Raw genomic sequence first — 22,678 nt, 5'->3', positions numbered from 1 at the left:
CCCCACCACACACACACACCCTGTGACCCCCACAGCCACAGCGTAAAGAGCAAGACAGATGACTCACCGCCCCCCCCCCCCCCCACACACACACACACCATACACACACACCCTGTGACCCCCACAGCCACAGTGTAAAGAGCAAGACAGACCCCCCCCCCCCCCCCCCCCCCCCCCCCCCCCCCCACCATATACGCACACCCAGCCACCCCCACAGCCACAGCGAAAAGAGCAAAACAGATGACTCCCCCCCCCCCCTCCCCCTCCACACACACCCTGTGACTCCCACAGCCACAGCGTAAAGAGCAAAACAGACGACTCACCACCCCCCACACCATACAGCACGAGGGTCTGGGCTGACAGTGCAGATGACAGATGATGCGCTTTGTGCCCATCGGCATGGAGCTCGGCAGGGGCCCCGTCATGAAGCTGCAACCACACAGCACAACGACACGTTTTTATTTCTTCACTGCAACCACACAGCACAACGACACGTTTTTATTTCTTCACTGCAACCACACTGCACGACACGTTTTTATTTCTTCACTGCAACCACACAGCACAACGACACGTTTTTATTTCTTCACTGCAACCACACTGCACGACACGTTTTTATTTCTTCACTGCAACCACACACCACAACGACACGTTTTTATTTCTTCACTGCAACCACACACCACAACGACACGTTTTTATTTCTTCACCGCAACCACACAGCAAAACGACACGTTTATTATTTCTTCACTGCAACCACACAGTACAATGACATGTTTTTATTTCTTGCAACCACACATCACAACGACACGTTTTTATTTCTTGCAACCATACATCACAACGACACGTTTTTATTTCTTGCAACCACACACCATAACAACACATATTGTTATTTCTTTTATTTCTTCTTCAAACATTTTGATACAAGACTAATTCAAATCAATTTCCCTCAAGAAATCTCCGCTCTTCCTTTGACTGTGACCTTTTGAAACTTTCTTGTGTCAATACACCTATGGTGAACGTTCTTTCTTCTTTGCTGCTCCTCATATCTGGAACAACCTTCCTCATCATATCCGTGCATCTGATTCTGTCCCTGCTTTTTGCTCATCACTAAAAGCTCATCTTTTTAAAACCTATCCATAAGCACTCTAAGCTTCCTTGTTCTCCAACACCATCCATGTCAGCTCAATTTGGATGCATGAAGAGTGCAGAAACTTAATCAGAACTGATGCACAACTGATCTGGTACAAACATTCACTTAAAAAAAAACTTAAGAGGCTTTCAATATTCATAATAAATATATCTATTTGAAGGGAAAGAGAGGATGAGTGGGATATACATGAAATATAATTTTTTTGTGTTTTTTTTTCTAAAGATAATTACAAAATTATTGATAGACACACAGATACACACAAAGAAAGAAAGAAAGAAAGAAATATAGATAGATATACAGATAGATAGATAGATAATTTGTTTCTGAAGATATACTAAAAATATAACTTTTTTTGTTTGCTCTGCAAGTCTGTTGTTATCTTCATACTGATCACATTCTTATGTTCCAATGCGTGCTAACTTTCAAACAGAGAACTGAAGGAGTTGATCTTGATGATATTCACCACTGTATGTAAAGACAGTCTGGTATTCAGTGCCCCAAAGTTTATCTTGACAGCATTCACCCCTGTTTATGAAATGACAGCCTGGTATTTATCGTCCTTGAGTTGAAAACTGATATCTAATTTACCATGGATGTGAGAAACGAATGACTTATATATACAATGATAGTTTAATTTGCCTACACTGGTGAAACTAAACTGCTCTGTGTGTATCAAAATACCCGTACAGAATGTCTGTTAAAAATTTAGAAATACAAAAACAAAAAACAAACCAAAAAAAACAACAACACTGATTATTAGACAAAATAAATCATTCTTAAAAAGACTGTGAAAGATACTGAGAAAAATAAAAGATGGGCAATGCTGGACTTGGCATAAGTTATTAGGAGAAATATAAAGAAAAGAAAAGAAGAAAAATCAGGATCTGAATAATCTGAGACACAAAGAATAAAATAGGAAAATGTTGTCAAAATTCAAAGGCACTTAAGATAGAGAGAACAGACAGAGGACATCTTTTGTCAGGTTTTTTCCCCCCAGTAACACACAATATAGGAGAAAAGTATAGAAAAAAAGTGTATTACAGCCTCAAGAGTTCACAACAAACAGTATGGTAAATATATAAGAAAAAAAAAATAAATAAGACAACTAAGACTAGCAAGATGCACATCAAATACAAAGGAATTTTGGAATATATGTTCAGACAGATAAAAATCAAAACAAAAAAGAAAGACAAAGTGTATTTAGTACAAGCAATTTTTTTTCCAACTGAACCTCAACTTCACAAAAGCAAAACAATCAAACATGCTTGATTTCAGACGTTCTTCAACTGTGACTATTCACTTTCAGACCTCAAGAAACGATGTCTGCATGTTTCCTGAAAATAAATACACTCAAAGTTTAGCGCCCCTCTTAATTCAAACAATACACATTACTTTGCCCTGTTCTGCATGGAGAATGGTTCAGCCACTCTGATTCACTCTGACACAACAGCTGACTGTCTTCAGTTGAGCAAGCTTTCTCTCCACTTTGACTTTGGACTTCCTTGCATGCACAAACTGTTCAAGTTACAACTTCCCACGTACAGGTGCCTCAACTTCTCTCCCAGTCCCCACCCACCACCCGTCCCCCAAGTAATGCGAGATCCATTCTAATGGTCATCAAATTTTACATGTTTCCATTCCAAACACTGCTATTCCAGTAAAGTATATATGTAATAATATCATTAATGATAAAATCAAATTTATATACAGCCTATTCTCTAAATAGGGCTCTAGGTGCTTTATAAAAAAAAAAGGATAAATACACTGTCTCATGCATGTATGCTTTTGTCAGACCCAGAGAAAGGCTGAGCACTGTCTGAATTCATTTCAAACATTTTTTCAATGTTGATATGCAAGGCTTACATCAACAATGCATTTGAGATAAACTTTCCTTTCTTTCTCTCTCTCTTCCCCCCCCCCCCCCCAACCCCCCCCCCCCCCCCTACCCCCCTCCCCCCCCCCCCCCCAACCCCCCCTCCCCCCTTACAGTAATAACGTAAAACACTTTGAGCACATTATCACTGGCCTTCATCTGAAGCAAGGACTTTGAAGAAAAAAAACAAACACACAAACAAAAAGCACCCTAGACGTTCTGTGCATGTGGACTTGAACTACTGCCGTCCCTGTGAATGCTCATTGTAGCACCACTGAGGCGATTCTAGAAGTCAGCTGGAAAGACAAGCCACACCACTGATGTTTGTCGAGCCTGCATGCATTCACCATCACTGTTTAAGGTAGAGGAAGACATTCTTATGACACACATGCTCATCACTCACACACTGACACATGCAGAGCGATCACAAGCGTTTTTGCGCATGCTGGCTGATCACAGAACAATGTTCTCTTTCAATTTTTTTTCCTGTATTATTTCTGAAACCATTGACCCTTCAACTCTCAACCCCTTCCTGTCAACCGACTGTGATCCGAGTCAACAGATCCAAAGAGGATATGTCTACAACACAATGAACATAAGTCAGCACACAAAGTCACTGATGTGTAACAGAATGTTTACCAACGATCCATGAGCATTAAAGTGGAAACTTTTCCACATTATATCTATGATCAGAACACAAGAGTTCACAACAGGACATCTGCAACAGGCTGATGCATTCTCAGCACAGCAACTGCTCACACTACTTTGAAAATATCGATATATACTGCTCACACAACAGATATTAACATCAATGTATTCTGATTACATGATAAATATCAGTATATATATATATATATATATATATATATATATATATATATATATATATATATACCCCTTACATGACAAATATCAGTATTTATATATACTACTCACATGACACACATCAATATCTATAGATACTGTTCATATGACACATTTTTTCTAAGAAGAAGAAGCTACGTCACATATATACTTGCTGACTGATTGCACTGGTTTGCTCTTTAACACAAATTTAAACTGTTCATACTACACACAATAACAGCAATTATCATTGAGAAAAGTGTACATCTATAGCATTCTCTCTCTCTCTCTCCATATCTATATATATATATATATATATATATATATATATAATCTCTAGACATTTCACACTGATATATTTTAAGTATGTCACTGTGAAATGCTCAGGTTTTCTCGTGAAATGTCTTTTTTTTTCTTTCCTTCTTTTTTTTACTTTATTTTATTTTATTATTTTTTTTATATAATAATTTTCTCTTTTTTTTTCATTTTATTTTCATAACAGTTCTCTTTAATGTCCACTGAGTATGTTACTGTGAAATGTTAAAAATGTTAATTTTTATCATATCTGTAATGTGCATTGTTTTGTGGATAATGTTGACTAATCAGTGTGTGTTTGTGTGTGTATGCATGTGTATGTGTGTGTGTGCATGTGTATGTGTGTGTGTGTGTGTGTGGTATGTGCAGTATAGGTGTTAGTAAGCAAGCTAGTGATAAAAAATTGACAAAAGGGGATGTGAGCACTTTTGTGTTGTCTTCAGTTCACAAGAGCAAACATCGCAAGTGCTCACACTGCCCTTTGTAACCTGCCAACCCCTCCCTGTCAGATGCACATCACACTGAAAAAAAGAAAAGAAAAAAAAAAAAAGCTGTTCTGAATAATCTTCAACCCAGATGTAAAGGCACATATGGGTAATGTTTGTGACAAGAAGCTTAACTCTTTCAGGCTGACACCAATGAAAGAGTTTACTGAACAGAGAGACCATACTTTATGCTGCACACTCCAGTTAATCAGCAACACTGAGCTGAAACTGATTAAAAAAAAAAAAAAATATATATATATATATATATATATATATATATATCTAAAGAAGCAAGGAGGAATTTTGTTTAATGTCCTGCCACACATACTTAAGACTGTAAACATTTCATCAAAGTATCAATTTTCGAATTTGAATGTTTTGCTTTGCTTTTCAACAGCCAACATTTCTGAATCACATGACTGGCAAACTCACAGTGGCTCCCATTAGCTTTCCCAGACCAAGTTACCATCTGCTTTTAAGCAAGTCAAAGATAAGCGCCTGCGGCTCTGAACCACTCTCCCGTTCTCTATCATTCATTTCTAGCAAGTCAGTGAAAGCTGATCAAAAACAGCGGCTATTAGCTATCCCATACCCAATTATTTTTTGCTTCCAGCAAATCCACAAACATAGCTTGCACATTTAGCACAACCTCAAAATAAAAAGCTTACTCATTCATTGACAAGCTCTTTAGCAAGTGCAAAAAAAAAGAAAAAAAAGAAAAAAAAAAAAAAAAAGCCATTTGCATAAAAAGAGCCGAAAATTTGAGTATCACCACATCTGTGTGCATAACTGTAGTATTAAGAAGCTGGTGTATCTTAACACACACACAAAATATTCCAAAACCTGGTAACATCCTGTGTTTATTCCTTTACTTAATTCCTTTAATTTTTTAGCAGATCACAAAATGCACATGTACAAAAAAGATATACTGTTTACACCAAAGCAACGTACATTTATGAAGGAGAAACATCAAACATGATTCAGACAGGAAACAAGGGTAAAGAAAATAATGGCGATGTAAAAGAATTGACAAAAAAAAAACAACAACAACAAAAAACAAAAAACATATATATGCTCAGTACTGTGTAGACAATCTATTACCTAGATATACATATATATCACGGAATCAATTTATGGTAGTTCCTGAGATCGTGAAGGACACTGAAGATGATGCCTCTCTGGATAACCAACTTACAGTGCATTCCGTTATAAAAACAGCCGCCGGCATTCAACAATGTCTTCTGTGTGTAATTGTACTCACAGAGACTCATAAGTAAGACTCATCAAGACCTGGGAATAGCCCTGCTGAAGGTAGACCCACATGCCACAGCAATGATCTCTCTGCCGCTCATCAGTGAATTGATCATTACCAGAGCTGGCCTCTGCTTCTTTAAGTGAATCACACACTTAGTTTTAAAATCAAGCTCGATCGGTGCAACAGCCGAATGGTTAAAGTGCTGGACTTTCAATCTGAGGGTCCGGGGTTCGAATCATGGTGACAGTGCCTGGTGGGTAAATGGTGGAGATTTTTACGATCTCCCAGGTCAACATATGTGCAGACCTGCCAGTGCCTGAACCCCCTTCGTGTGCATACACAAGCAGAAGATCAAATACGCACGTTAAAGATCCTGTAATCCATGCCAGCGTTCGGTAGGTTATGGAAACAAGAACATACCCACCATGCACACCCCCGAAAATGGAGTATGGCTGCCTACATGGCGGGTTAAAAACTGTCATACACATAAAGCCCACTCGCACATGTACAAGTGAACGTGGGAGTTGCAGCCAACAAACGCAGAAGAAGAAGAAGAAAATCAAACTGACTATCAATAAACTCATCAAACCACATCTCCAGTTAAGGACAATATTCTTGAACTGATTATGGTCAGATCTTCTTCAGTACATGTCAGCCATTGGTTTAAACAGGCAAACGTTTCAAAGCACACAGCCATCAATGCTCTGCATTGTGCCAAGTCAGACACTCCATACTGTTACAAAAGTTAGAACCACACTGCTGTTGGCAACATTGGTGGTAACACTACTGTATTTGGCAAGGCAAAAAAAAAGAAAAAGAAAAAAAAAAGATTTTTTTTTTTTAAAGGAATGAAAAAAAAAAGAAACAAAAACAAAAGCAGTCAATCATTAAAAAAACAAAGTAAGAATTTTGAATTTCTCACCTGTATCCATACCTGCATAGTGTATTTGTTTTATAAAGTATGAATTGTAATGTCTCTTCCTTTCAAACATTTTCATGTCATGAATCAATGTCATGTTACTGTTGTGGTATTTTTTGTTTACATCATGCCTATCATTAATGGTAAATGTAAGAACATGTGTTGATTTTTAAATGGATTACCAAGCTGTTTTCCTCATCATACTCTTCACATTTTCACATATACAGAGAAAGGCAATGAATGAATGATTACTGAACATATGCGGAAGCGCACAATTCTTTTTAACATGCATGTAACATGCAACGGGGGAATGTCCTTTTGATAAAGAACACATCACGATCCCATAGCTCCCACATCTGAGGTTTACAAACCATAGACAACAAGTAACACTTAACTATGTAAAATACAGATTTACAAACCATACAAGGTACCGCTGAGTACCTTTCAGATATCCGCCTGTAAAGACAAAACCAATCAAATAAAACATAATGTTTACTAACAACAAGATCCATTACCTGCCTTTCTGGAACAAATTTAAAAGAAGAAAAAAAGAAAAACACCCTTGTCTGCAACATATATCCAGTGAGAAATGCAATATTGTCGGAATGTCAAATACTCCAAAGAACAAACAAGGCCACACAAATGTTAAATAACAAAGTTTTGTGAAATCACAGCCAAACACAGTCAGGAAAAGGAAAACAATGCCAAATCAATGCTCACACCTGCCAAACGACACAACAACCTTCTGTTTAGTTCTACATCGCATAAATATCATACCATTAAAAAGCCATTTTGGGGGGGTATAATTTTTTTCTGGTTAAATTTTCTGAAAATTTCTAATTCATGCATCCACAATGAAAGGCTGTGAATAATATGAAATAACAATAATAATGTGAATTTATATATCGCCTATTCTCTTAATAGGGCTCTAGGCATTTTACAAAAATGGGTAAACACACACACACACACATCATAACTGGTTTCAGGCCACTGGCACAATAAATTGAAATCACTCTCTTATGCTTCCTGTTTGGCTACATATACTTACCATGTCACACTCTAGCAAGGTACAGTCTGTGCGTTTGCTTGAAACGCTTGTTCAAACTGAACAGGAATACTATGACCCAAATTGTTTATGGAGAAACTGGTATTTATCCAATTAGTGTCTTAGTGAAAATCAGATTAGTTCAATTCTGGACCAGCTTAGTGATATCAAACACAGAAGAATATTCTGGGAAACTATATTTGGTATTACTTGATTTATATCGAAATGGTATTTATTCTTCAAAAAGGATGAATAATATCTGACAAATTTTAATAGAAACAGGGTATGACTGGTTTGGGATGCTCAATTCTTCTTGGAGAGGGAATCTTCCTGCAAGAATGTCAATAGTGTTTTGAAAGATAGTTTTCAAAATCTATGGAGACATGCACTAGCGGCGAGTAGTAAATGTTTGTTTTATTGAAATTTCAAAAGTGGATTTCGTAGAGAAAAATATATGTCAAATGCCTGATAATTACGTGACCAGCTTCTTCAGATTTCGAAGTAGTAATCATAAGCTGGAAATAGAAACAGGGAGACATAAAGGTATACCATGAGAGTTACGGCTTTGTAAGGTTTGTAACATGTCTGTGATTGGGGATGAGTTTCATTTTATAATGGAATGTCCCAATTATGATCAGTTACGAAATGATATGTTCCTAAAAAATATTTGTCTCCAAGATCGGTTTTTAATTTTTGTAGTATGCTCAAAGGAGGCAAAAAAGTCATTTCAGCTGTAAGTAAGATGATTAGATTTGCAAATGTTGCCAAACTACACTTTTGGAGTTAAAAGACTTTTGTGTTTTCTCAGCTTTTATGTGACATTGTTGTGTATTTGGAAATGTTTGTTCTGGGCATGAAAACATTATTTTGCAGTAATCCTCCATTGAAAGGATAATCAAAACTTGAAACTTGCTCTGTTTGGCCACTTTTTGTGGCTAATGTAGCAATAAGACACCGCAGATCACACACCCTGGTTCTGGCAATCAGTGCTGTTCCTGCCATTAAAGCACTCTTCACCCCCCCCCCCCCCTTCCCCTGTCTTTGTTCTATGAATCACCACCCAAAACCCATCAAAATGCTACTGCAGTACACTGTATATATCATACCCAAACAAATGTTTTTGGATATCCAAAGCGCACAGAAAAACACACAATATGCACAACTTGTTTTACACACATACACAGAAAGGTGCAAATACAGAAAAAGACTCGAAAGAAACAAACGACAACAAAAATATGTTTCATAAGCCCATGAATGCAGACAAACACACATACACACACACAGGCAATATGCACAAAGATACACAAAAAAACAAACAGGTGAAAGTAACTGATTTCTGCAATGCTCAAAATTCAGCACTCAGGATCCAGACTCGGAAACGCTTTGTCGAAGTGCATGACATCTTTGTACTGAAACAAAACAAAGGGAGAAAAAAACAACAACAAAAAATACCAAAGCAGAAACCCTCGTAACAACACAAGCAGTGTACCACCCATGAAGAACACACACAAGCCCCACCTGTCTTGGCCCACATCGCCATACTGCTGGAAAACGCGTTCCGGAGAAGTGGTTTCGTACATCCGCTCCAGAGTGATGGTGGTTGACCCCTCTGTCAGCTTGGGCCCCTCATCCACAGCCGCTCTGATGCCGTTGGATGCCATGTTCAGAATAGGACGAGCTGTATAAAAAAAAAAAAATTAAAAAAAATAAAATAAACAAAGAAGAAGAAAAAAAAGTAAATAACAAATAAATGAAATGAAATATTCCACTGGATGCATGTTCAGAATGGGACGAGCTGTCAAAAAAGAAAGAAAAAAAAAAGAAAAAAAAAGTGAATAACAAATAAATGAAATGAAATATGCCATTGGATGTCATCTTCCGCATAGAATGAGCTGTCAAAAACAAAAACAAAAAAAAAGTAAAGTGAATAACAAATAAATGTTGGGCGCCATATTCAGAATGGGAGGAGCTGTCGAAAAAAAAAAAAAGTAAATAACAAATAAATGAAATGAAATATGCCACTGGATGCGTGTTCAGAATGGGATGAGTTGTCAAAAAAATAAATAAATAAATAAAAATAAAATAAATAAATGAAATAAAATATGATGTTGGATGCCATGTTCAAAATGAGACGAGCTGTCAAAAAAAGAAAAAAGAAAAAAAGAAGTAAATAACAAATAAACGAAATGAAATATGCCACTGGATGCCACGTTCAAAATGGGAGCAGCTGTCAAAAAACTAAGAAGTAAAATAAAATAGAATAAATAAATGAAAGAAATGAATGAAAAAAAAAAAGATCAAATAAAATATCCATTGAACACTATGTTTACATTAGGGTGTGCTGTAAAATAATCAACAACAAAAAAAGAACAAAAATATAGATATTATAGATGAATAAAGAAATAGATAAAAAAAAAAAAAAACAATCATGATGATATCAGTCATAATAATAAATGAATGAAATAATATTTCAAAAGATAAAATAAGATTAATATAATGAATAAGAAATGAACTAAACATCCTATGGAGGCCATGTGCAGAATGGGAAAAGCTGTCCAAAAACTTTAATAATAACTTAAATAATAGATAAATGAATTCAGATTTCAAAAACATTAATATATATATATATATATATATATATATATATATATATATATATATATATATAATCAAGAAATTAAATAAAATATCCAGTGGACACCATTTTCTGAATTGGACAAACTCTTAGAAAATATCTATAAATCATATCTGTAAATCAAATCTTAAAAATGAAGAAAATAAGATAAATCAACATTAAATAAACAAGAAATGAAATACACTAAAAAAGTAAAATAAAAAAATATAAAAAAGACAAGTGAAATATAATAAAATGATAAAATGAAACAAGAAAAATTAACATAATACAAACAACAAATGAAAAAAAAAGATAAAAAAAAAGAAATAAAACAAGATAACAGAAAAATAAACTCACATAAAAATTAACAAGAAACAATATAAAACATGCTCACTTTAATTCCATGAATGGTTGATTTTGCTATCATCATTTGCTTCAGGTCAAGCTGTGCCTTCACTTGACTTTACAAAAAGTAAGTTCTTTTTGACACATATGGTCAAGTTATGTTTGACCCAAAGCAATTTAACTAATATAGTTTATGCGTATGCATTACTTTGGCAGTACAGAGTTCTCTTATGTGCTTGCTGCCGTTGTTTATTAGACCTGCCAGACATTGGTAAAGCACAGGCAGTTTGATTTTTTTCTTTCCTGCTTCATTCAGGCCGATTTAGATACAGATTCATATAAAGATTTCACAATCACCAGGAACTGTTTCTGCCATGTTTCTGCCATGATCATATAAAATCACATGGTCTTAGCGATGATCACACCCAATGACATGCACCCAGATACACAATCATACTGTTTGATATTGTACATATTGAAATGGCAAATACACACTGGCGTGCCTACACCTCCTTCCCACTCACATTATTTCACACACAGATTAAAGATCAGATCAAAGATGTATTGCGCCATGGAGGGCATGATGCAGAAATCAAAGGCAAGAAAAATTGTCAGACATAACTGACATAACTCAGCATCAAACCAAAATGAACAGTGACAACTTCAGACAATTTTACTGATTTGGATCTGTGCACTTGAATCTAACAAGACTTTTTTTTTTTTTCTTTTTTAACCACCTGAAAACAAATGAAAAAATCATAATCAGATTACAGACACTTCCATGGAATAAACAGAACTTGGAAATCTCAGTTCAGTATTTAGAGCAATCTTTACAAAAACATACCTGAGTAAAATTGCAAACTGTCTCCATGTCTCAATCATTAGCTTATGGCTGGTGCTATAAAATGTACTCTGTATAATAATCATAAACATCAATGCTAAAAATATTTTTCTCTTTTGAATTCTGATTTCAAATTTCTGAAAAATGAGCATCAGTTACATCTAAAGCTTCATACAATGAGCACACATAATTGTATTGCAAAGCCAAAAGCATATGTTGCTGGCATCAGGAAATGGTTGTTTCCATAACACAATCACAACCTATTTCAACCAATGTATATATATTTTTTGTACACAATTTCATCAGTCAGATGCATTACCTTATTTTGCACAATTTTAATGCAAGTAAAAAAAATCTGCATCATATATTCAATACAAACATTCAAAAACTTGATGCCTCGAATCGTATTATCAAAGCTTTAAATTTTACAGAAACTGAATACATTCCAACATTGTCTTAGATCTTTCCTGTGACACTGATACAATTCATATGAATTTAATGCTGTAGCTTTTCTATGATTATAAGGTCTCTCTGTATTCCCTCCAAATTTACACTCCTATAAAAGGATTACCACTGACTGAAATAAATCTAGCACACAGCTCATGGGCAGTCTTTGATTCTAATCAAACAGAAGCAATGAAAACATGGCGCATCGTGCTAAACCACTTTGTTTAAAATGTCTTTTTAAAAATAATCATCCAAACTGTGAGATCTACTAACTAAAATGTGTTTCTAAGTGTGGCTGGGGGTGTGGGGTAGGGGGTGGGTGGGGGGTGTTGGTGGCTGGAGGTGGGGAGGTTAGGAGGCGGGTGGGGTGGTGGACAGGCTGTGAGTGGAGGGTAGGGGGCGGGTGGGGGGTGTTGGTGGCTGGAGGTGGGGAGGGTAGGGGGCGGGTGGGGGTGTGTTGGTGGCTGGAGGTGGGGAGGGTAGGGGGCGGGTGGGGTGGTGGAGGGGCTGTGGGTGGAGGGTAGGGGGCGGGTGGCGGGATGTGGGTGGCTGGGTGTGTGGAAGGGAGTGGGAGGGTGGGGCGCAGCGGGGCGGGGCGGGGGCGCTGAGGGGTGGGGGGCGTGGGGGGCATTGAGCACAAGTTCAAAATGATGAAACAGATAAAATGATGACATGATTATACAAATACATACACACACATTCACAGGGATACAGGCACTTAGATATGAATAAACAGATACACACACACACACACACACACACACACAGAGTAAATAAAGTACTACCACACCAATCAATGAATAAAAAGTTGCCTTACAAGTTGGAGCAAAATGTGAGTGACTAACATGAATGGCTTCAAAACTGAAAAAAATAACCAAAGCAGTCACAAAGCTTTAAAGCCACAGTTCAGTAGTGACAACATATAGTGAATGATAAACAAAAAGTGAATCAGCAAGCCAGCACAGCAGCAAAGACAGATGAAACGCAATTACTGAACAGGAAAATATATGTGAAGCTGTGGTGTGGTGATGAAGCGACCTACTTCACAGCAATGGTCCCGGGTTTGATTACTCCCACTTTCACAAGACATGGTGTGGTGGTCAAAGTGCTAGTCTTTCGGGTGAATTGATAAACTGGGGTCCCGTGTGCATCCCTTACCGCTTGAAAAAGTACCCAGGACAACAAAGTGACATACTTTCACAGAGAAACACTTAGAGGAACACAGGTTAAAGCAGTGGGTTTATATATATATATATATATGTGTTTTTTTTAATGCTGGCACTATACTAAGACTCTCTCCTCCTGGGGACAACAGCTTAAATTGCACACAGAAAAATCTGTTATGACAAGAATGTTTTACAACACAATACAATACTATACAATACACTGCAATGTAATATGACTCAACGCAATACAATCAACTGCAAAACAACAAATAATCATGGCATATATTGACAGAAGCTGTCGCAGGTACAAGAATGCTGTTGTATATTGCACTGGCACCGCCAAGTGGCAAAAAACAACAACCAAACACAAATACCTTCAGCATTTTCTGCAAAAAAGTTGACAAATGATAGTTGTACTTTACAATGCACTGCAAAAACTGCACGCATCATCAGTTGGGAATAATTCTTTAAGTGGAAATACACACACACACACACAAGCACACAAATCGCATCATGCTGCCAATGACACAGCCAACTGCCGAGGCCATAATATCACTGAAGTCACCATGTTAAAAAATAAAAGTAAAAATAAGGGAAAAAAAATCACAAAATTAGATCAAAACACAAGAACAGTCTTCAAGGTTTCAATGTCTGGTGAACAAATCTTTCACATGTACCCGTCACAATCTCACTCACACACACACACTCACACACACACTCACACACACACACACCAATAATGACAGTGAGATTCTTTTCAGAAACACACACACACATACACACACACACTCACACACAAAACCCAAAAAACCCAATCTGTCACACATCCCAGTGACAATCATACACATACATGAACACACAAACAACAACAACAAAGTCCCAAATAGTTACATCCCCCTCTGTGACAACCCATCAGTGCCATTCTTCACCTCTCTCTTAATCACTTTTCTTTCTTTCTCGCTCACTTTCTTGCCTCTCACTTTCTCAGCCACAAACCACACCTTCCCCACCAACATACACATGCGCACACGTGCGCAGTTGCACCCACATACACACACACACACAATCTGTCACTCCATTACCTTATCATCCTCTCCAGTCAACTCTGGAGGTTTCTTTTTCTTCCCTACACTCCGGAAACAAACCATGAAGACCCAAATCCCTCCAGAAACAAACCATGAAGACCCAAATCCCTCCGGAAACGAACCATGAAGATCCAAATCCCTCCAGATACAAACCATGACAACCCAAATCCCTCTGGAAACATACCATGAAGACCCAAATCCCATCCCCATACTACTCTGAAAACAAACCATAAAACCCCAAATCCTGTCCATATACTCTTCTGAAAACAAACCATGAAGATCCCAATCCCATCCCCATACTACTCTGAAAACAAACCGCAAAGATCCAAATCCCATCCCTATACTCCTCCAGAAACAAACCATGAAGATCCAAATCCCATCACTATATTCCTCCAGAAACAAATCCCATCCCTATACTCCTCTGAAAACAAACCATGAAGATCCAAATCCCGTCCCCATATTACTCTGAAAACAAACCATAAAAACCCAAATCCTGTCCCTATACTCCTCTGAAAACAAACCATGAAGATCCAAATCCCGTCCCTATACTCCTCTACAAAAAACCATGAAGACCCAAGTCCCGTACCTATACTCCTTTAGAAACAAACCATGAAGATCCCAATCCCATACTACTCTGAAAATATACTATGAAGACCCAAATCCCATCCCTATACTCCTCTGAGAACATACCATGAAGACCTAAATCCCGTCCCTATACTCCTCTGAAAACAAACCATGAAGATCCAAATCCCATCACTATATTCCTAAAGAAAAAAATCCCGTCCCTATACTCCTCCAGAAACAAACCGTGAAGATCCAAATCCCATCCCCATACTACTCTGAAAACAACCAAACACCACCACCCTCTCTGACAGCCGTACCCCTACCAACTACCATTCAGCTGATGGCACACTTTCTTCCACAGACTGAACAGATGGCGGACTGAAATCCACTCTCTCTGACTGACTGGAACTCACTCTGACCCTCCGCCCACCCCGACCCCCAACCAACTTTAGTTTCAGTTCCAAGGAGACAACGCATGACGACAGATCTAGTTTCACTATACACTGCACCATATCTGTACATTTTAAAAACAATTTTTTTAAAGAAGCAAATCCCGACTTACATATAAACCTGATGCGCTCAACGCCTTGACAGCCTAACTTAGTCTGTGTAAATCATGAAGGTAAAATAAAATAAAATACAATAAATAAATAAATAACATTTAAAAACAAATAAATTAATTAAACTATAATAACACTGGCAGTGACAACACTACTGTAGCAATAACACTGGGAATGACAACACAACTGTAGCAGATGACATCAGCAAAGACAACACTAATGTTACAGGTGACACTGGCAGTGACAACACCTCTGTCGCAGACTACACTGACACTGACATCACTACTGTAGTAGAAACCAGCAGTAACAAGACTGCACCAGCAATGACAACCCTACCCTACCAGATAACACTGGCAATGACAACACCACTCTCGCAGACAACACAGGCAATAACAACACTACTGTAACAGATAACACCGGCATTGACAACACTACTGTAACAGATAACACCAGCAATGACAACACTACTGTAACAGATAACACCAGCAATGACAACACTACCATAACAGATAACGCCGCAATGACAACACTACCATAACAGACTACACCGACAATGACAGTTTCAGTTTCAGTAGCTCAAGAAGGCGTCCCTGCGTTCGGACAAATCCATATACGCTACACCACATCTGCCAAGCAGATGCCTGACCAGCAGCGTAACCCAACACGCTTAGTCAGGCCTTGGAAAAAAACAAACAAAAAAAAACAAAAAAAAACTACTACTACTAATATGTATAAGGCGCAAAAACTTAAAACTTGACGAAGTCAACTATAAGCGTACAAAAAAAAAAAAAAAAAAAAAAAAAAAAAAAAAAAAAAAAAAAATTAAAGTACAAGCACAAGAGGAAAGGCAGCTTACAACTGCAACACTACTGTAACAGGTAACACCGGCAATGATAACACTACGGTAACAGACTACACCGGCAATAGTAACACGAGAGTAGTCAACTGGCAGTGACAACGCTAATGCAGCAGACAACACCGGCAATGACAACACTACCGTAACATACAACACCAGCAATGATAACACTACTGTAGCAGATAACACCGGCAATGACAACACAACTGTAGCAGATAACACCGGCAATGACAACACTACCGTAACATATAACACCGGCAATGACAACACTACCGTAACAGATAACACCAGCAATGATAACACTACTGTAGCAGATAACACCGGCAATGACAACACTACCGAAACAGACTACACCGGCAATGATAACACTACCATAACAGACACCACAGGCAATGACAACACTACTGAAACAGACTACACCGGTAGTGACAACACAACTGTAGCAGATAACACTGGTAATAACAACACTAGCAGTCTACACTAGCAGTGACAACACTACTGTAGCAGATCAGACCACAATGACAACACTAACGTAACAGACTACACTGGCAATGATAACACTAGAGCAGTCAACTGGCAGTGACAACACTAATGCAGCAGACAACACCAGCAATGACAACACAACCGAAACAGACTATACCGGTAGTGACAACACAACTGTAGCGGATAACACTGGCAATAGCAACACTACTGTAGCAGACTACACCAGCAGTGACAACACTTGTAGCAGACTACACCGGCAATGACAACACTATCATAACAGACTACACCGGCAGTGACAACACTACCGTAACAGATAACACTGGAAGACTACACCGGCAGTGACATCACTATCATAACAGATAACACTGGAAGACTACACTGGCAGTGAAAACACTGCTGTAACAGACAACACCAGCAGTGACAACACTATCATAACAGATAACACTGGAAGACTACACTGGCAGTGAAAACACTACTGTAACAGATAACACTGGAAGACTACACTGGCAGTGGCAACATAACCGTAACAGATAACACTGGAAGACTACACCGGAAGTGACATCACTATCGTAACAGACTACACCGGCAGTGACAACACTATCATAACAGATAACACTGGAAGACTACACCGGAAGTGACAACACTACCGTAACAGACTACACCGGCAGTGACAACACTACCGTAACAGATAACACTGGAAGACTACACCGGCAGTGACAACACTACCGTAACAGATAACACTGGAAGATTACACCGGAAGTGACAACACTACCGTAACAGACTACACCGGCAGTGACAACACTACCGTAACAGACTACACCGGCAGTGACAACACTACCGTAACATATAACACTGGAAGACTACACCGGAAGTGACAACACTACTGTAACATATAACACTGGAAGACTACACCGGAAGTGACAAAACTACCGTAACAGATAACACTGGAAGACTACACCGGCAGTGACAACACTACCATAACAGACTACACCGGCAGTGACAACACTACCGTAACAGACTACACCGGCAGTGACAACACTACCGTAACAGATAACACTGGAAGACTACACCGGCAGTGACAACACTACCATAACAGATAACACTGGAAGACTACACCAGTAGTGACAACACTACCATAACAGATAACACTGAAAGACTACACCGGCAGTGACAACACTACCGTAACAGATAACACCGGAAGTGACAACACTACCGTAACAGATAACACTGGAAGACTACACTGGCAGTGACAACACTACTGTAGCAGACTACACTGGCAATGACAACACTGCTGTAACAGACTACACCAGCAGTGACAACACTATCATAACAGATAACACTGGAAGACTACACCGGCAGTGAAAACACTACCGTAACAGATAACACTGGAAGACTACACTGGCAGTGACAACACTACCGTAACAGATAACACTGGAAGACTACACCGGCAGTGACAACACTACCGTAACAGATAACACTGGAAGATTACACCGGAAGTGACAACACTACCGTAACAGACTACACCGGCAGTGACAACACTACCGTAACAGACTACACCGGCAGTGACAACACTATCATAACATATAACACTGGAAGACTACACCGGAAGTGACAACACTACCGTAACATATAACACTGGAAGACTACACCGGAAGTGACAACACTACCGTAACAGATAACACTGGAAGACTACACCGGCAGTGACAACACTACCATAACAGATTACACCGGCAGTGACAGTACTTCTGTAGCAGATAACACCGGCAGACTACACTGGCAGTGACAACACTACTGTAGCAGACTACACTGGCAATGACAACACTACCATAACAGACTACACCAGTAGTGACAACACTACCATAACAGACTACACCAGTAGTGACAACACTACCATAACAGATAACACTGGAAGACTACACCAGCAGTGACAACACTACCGTAACAGATAACACTGGAAGACTACACCGGCAGTGACAACACTACCGTAACAGATAACACTGGAAGACTACACCGGCAGTGAAAACACTACTGTAACAGATAACACTGGAAGACTACACTGGCAGTGACAACACTACCGTAACAGATAACACTGGAAGACTACACCGGCAGTGACAACACTACCGTAACAGATAACACTGGAAGATTACACCGGAAGTGACAACACTACCGTAACAGACTACACCGGCAGTGACAACACTACCGTAACAGACTACACCGGCAGTGACAACACTATCATAACATATAACACTGGAAGACTACACCGGAAGTGACAACACTACCGTAACATATAACACTGGAAGACTACACCGGAAGTGACAACACTACCGTAACAGATAACACTGGAAGACTACACCGGCAGTGACAACACTACCATAACAGACTACACCGGCAGTGACAACACTACTGTAGCAGACTACACCAGTAGTGACAACACTACCATAACAGATAACACTGAAAGACTACACCGGCAGTGACAACACTACCGTAACAGATAACACTGGAAGACTACACTGGCAGTGACAACACTACCGTAACAGATAACACTGGAAGACTACACTGGCAATGACAACACTACCATAACAGACTACACCAGTAGTGACAACACTACCATAACAGATAACACTGGAAGACTACACCGGCAGTGACAACACTACCGTAACAGATAACACTGGAAGACTACACCGGCAGTGACAACACTACCGTAACAGATAACACTGGAAGATTACACCGGAAGTGACAACACTACCGTAACAGACTACACCAGCAGTGACAACACTATCATAACATATAACACTGGAAGACTACACCGGAAGTGACAACACTACCGTAACAGATAACACTGGAAGACTACACCGGCAGTGACAGTACTTCTGTAGCAGATAACACCGGCAGACTACACTGGCAGTGACAACACTACTGTAGCAGACTACACTGGCAATGACAACACTACCATAACAGACTACACCAGTAGTGACAACACTACCATAACAGATTACACCGGCAGTGACAGTACTTCTGTAGCAGATAACACCGGCAGACTACACTGGCAGTGACAACACTACTGTAGCAGACTACACTGGCAATGACAACACTACCATAACAGACTACACCAGTAGTGACAACACTACCATAACAGACTACACCAGTAGTGACAACACTACCATAACAGATAACACTGGAAGACTACACCAGCAGTGACAACACTACCGTAACAGATAACACTGGAAGACTACACCGGCAGTGACAACACTACCGTAACAGATAACACTGGAAGACTACACCGGCAGTGACAACACTACCGTAACAGATAACACTGGAAGACTACACCGGCAGTGACAACACTACCATAACAGATAACACTGAAAGACTACACTGGCAGTGACAACACTACCATAACAGATAACACTGAAAGACTACACTGGCAGTGACAACACTACCATAACAGATAACACTGAAAGACTACACCGGCAGTGACAACACTACCGTAACAGATAACACTGGAAGACTACACCGGCAGTGACAACACTACCGTAACAGATAACACTGGAAGACTACACTGGCAGTGACAACACTACCATAACAGATAACACTGAAAGACTACACTGGCAGTGACAACACTACCGTAACAGATAACACTGGCAATGACAACACTACTATAACAGACTACACCGGCAGTGACAATACTTCTGTAGCAGATAACACCGACAGACTACACTGGCAGTGACAACACTACTGTAGCAGACTACACCGGCAAATGCAGTACTACCATATCGGACTACACCGGCAGTGACAACACTTCTGTAGCAGACTACACTGGCAAATGCAGTACTACCATATCAGACTACACAGGCAGTGACAACACTGCTCTAGCAGATAACACCAGCAGTTGACAACACTTCTGTAGCAGATAGCACCGGTAGACTACACCGGCAGTGACAACACTACTGCAGCAGACAACACTGACTGTAGCAGACAAAATTTAAACTGTACATATGCATTCTATCATCCATCAATCATGGATCAACTCTACTTGACTCTGCAAGCGATGAATCACCAAAGCTTTTATCAAGTCTCTTTACGTGGGCAATAAAAGCAGTTCTCCACATCCCATCATATTTCAGATAAACAAGACTATATATCGTTTTCATCTTACCACTGTGGGAAACACTTCCTGTAAAGAAAATGACTTTCAATGCAGATATTTTCTCTCTAATACAAATGATGAATTTTAATGCAGATGTTTTCTCTCTGTCTCTCCCTCCTCTCTCTCTCTCTTTCTCTCCCCCTCCATCTGTATCTCATAAATACAATCTCTCTCTTTTTCTCTTCTCATATTTTGATTCAGAAAGGTTTAAATGGGAAATTTATGAATGCTATCATTGCTATGTATGTGTTACGTCTTGTGTACGTATTGAAGATAAGTCAAGTGAGCTTTTTGATTGTCCCGTTGGCCTAAGGCAAGAATGTATGTTAAGCCCTATATTGTTTTCGCTGTCAGTTAACGAAATTGCATCAGCAATTCAAATCAGTGGTATTCATGGAATTCAGTTTTTGCCTTATTTATTAGAGCTGTACATTCTTCTGTTTGTGGATGATATAGTATTGCTATCTAACACTGCGACTGGTCTGCAAAATCAAATTAATATTCTGAATAATGCATGTAAAACACTCTTCTTGAATGTAAGTACTGACAAGACTGAAGTGATGGTTTTTCGAAAAGGTGGCTTTTTGGGAAGATATGAAAAGTGGAATCTCGATGGAAATGCTTTAGAAGTAGTGAATGAACATAATTATCTAGGGTTTGTTTTTATGACAAAAATGAGTATAAACAAAGGAGTAGAGACTTTAGCAGTAAAAGGCAAACATTCATGCATTGACTGTATAAAACATATAACAAAATTGAATGATATCTCCAAAGGATGTTTTTTTCAAAATATTTGATGTTCAGGTACAACACATTCTTTTGTACGCTTCTAAGGTGTGGGGTCTTAACAGACTTGATAACATTGAGATGGTTCATTCCTTTGCATGTTAACGTTTTCTGAACATACCACTTAGATTACCAAACAAGTTTGTATACAGCGAACTAGGACATTATCCACTGTATTTAAATAGTGCTATCAGGTGTATCAAGTACTAGTTAAGGTTGTTGAATATGAATGTGCACCGATTACCCAGACAGGCATATTTGATGTTGTTTAACCTGGACGAAAGGGGAAAAAATGCTGGGTATCTTTACTAAAAAATAATTTATTTAGACTTGGGTCTGGATATGTTTGGTTGCAACAAGGCGTTGGTTGTGAGCAAACTTTTTTGTCATTATTTAAGCAAAGAATGAAAGATATATTTATGCAAGAGTGGGATGAGTCAGTAATGCCTAGAGATATATAACTAGACTGTTTAAAACTGGTTTTCAGTGCGAGCAATATTTTGACTTTGTGGATAAAAAGTGTTTTTGGGACTGTTTGGTAAAATTACAGCTTGGTTTGCTTCCAATAAATGGATCATTTTTCAGGTGAACATTCAAATGTAATTCAAATTACGCATGTAAACGTTGTAATGTGGTCGAAGATGAAAACCATTTTATAAACAATTGTATCCTTTACAATAACCTGCGGCAAAAACATCTGAACTCTGAAGGTCAATCGTATGTTCACTTGCTGAAGAATGGTTCTGTGTGCAGTATTCGTAAACTCTGCATTTATATATTTAATGCCCTGAAGATATGACAGGAATTCTGTGAAACAAGAAAGTTCGACTTAATTTACTATGCACGAAAAACACTTTTGTTCTACAGGTTTAAGTTAGTATGTATTTTACATTTTGTTGTCGCTG

At 38.7% G+C, this 22,678-nt stretch overlaps 1 protein-coding gene across 1 annotated transcript in view; it reads right to left on the bottom strand.

Moving 5' to 3' along the window:
- LOC143290707 (potassium channel subfamily T member 2-like) overlaps nucleotides 1–22,678 on the bottom strand; it is a 116,015-nt gene that overhangs the window by 27,524 nt on the left and 65,813 nt on the right. Inside the window, exons 18-20 of the mRNA XM_076600222.1 lie at nucleotides 9,401–9,560; nucleotides 7,279–7,293; nucleotides 324–429 (exon numbers count right to left, since the gene is read on the bottom strand). Coding sequence (XP_076456337.1) covers nucleotides 324–429; nucleotides 7,279–7,293; nucleotides 9,401–9,560 — 281 coding nt within the window. The remainder of the gene's footprint in view (nucleotides 1–323; nucleotides 430–7,278; nucleotides 7,294–9,400; nucleotides 9,561–22,678) is intronic.

This window comes from Babylonia areolata, chromosome 16, assembly GCF_041734735.1.
Source record: "Babylonia areolata isolate BAREFJ2019XMU chromosome 16, ASM4173473v1, whole genome shotgun sequence".
NCBI lineage: Eukaryota > Metazoa > Mollusca > Gastropoda > Neogastropoda > Buccinidae > Babylonia > Babylonia areolata.
Note: the sequence above shows the minus strand (reverse complement) of the source record. Positions and strands in the feature narration are given on the sequence as shown.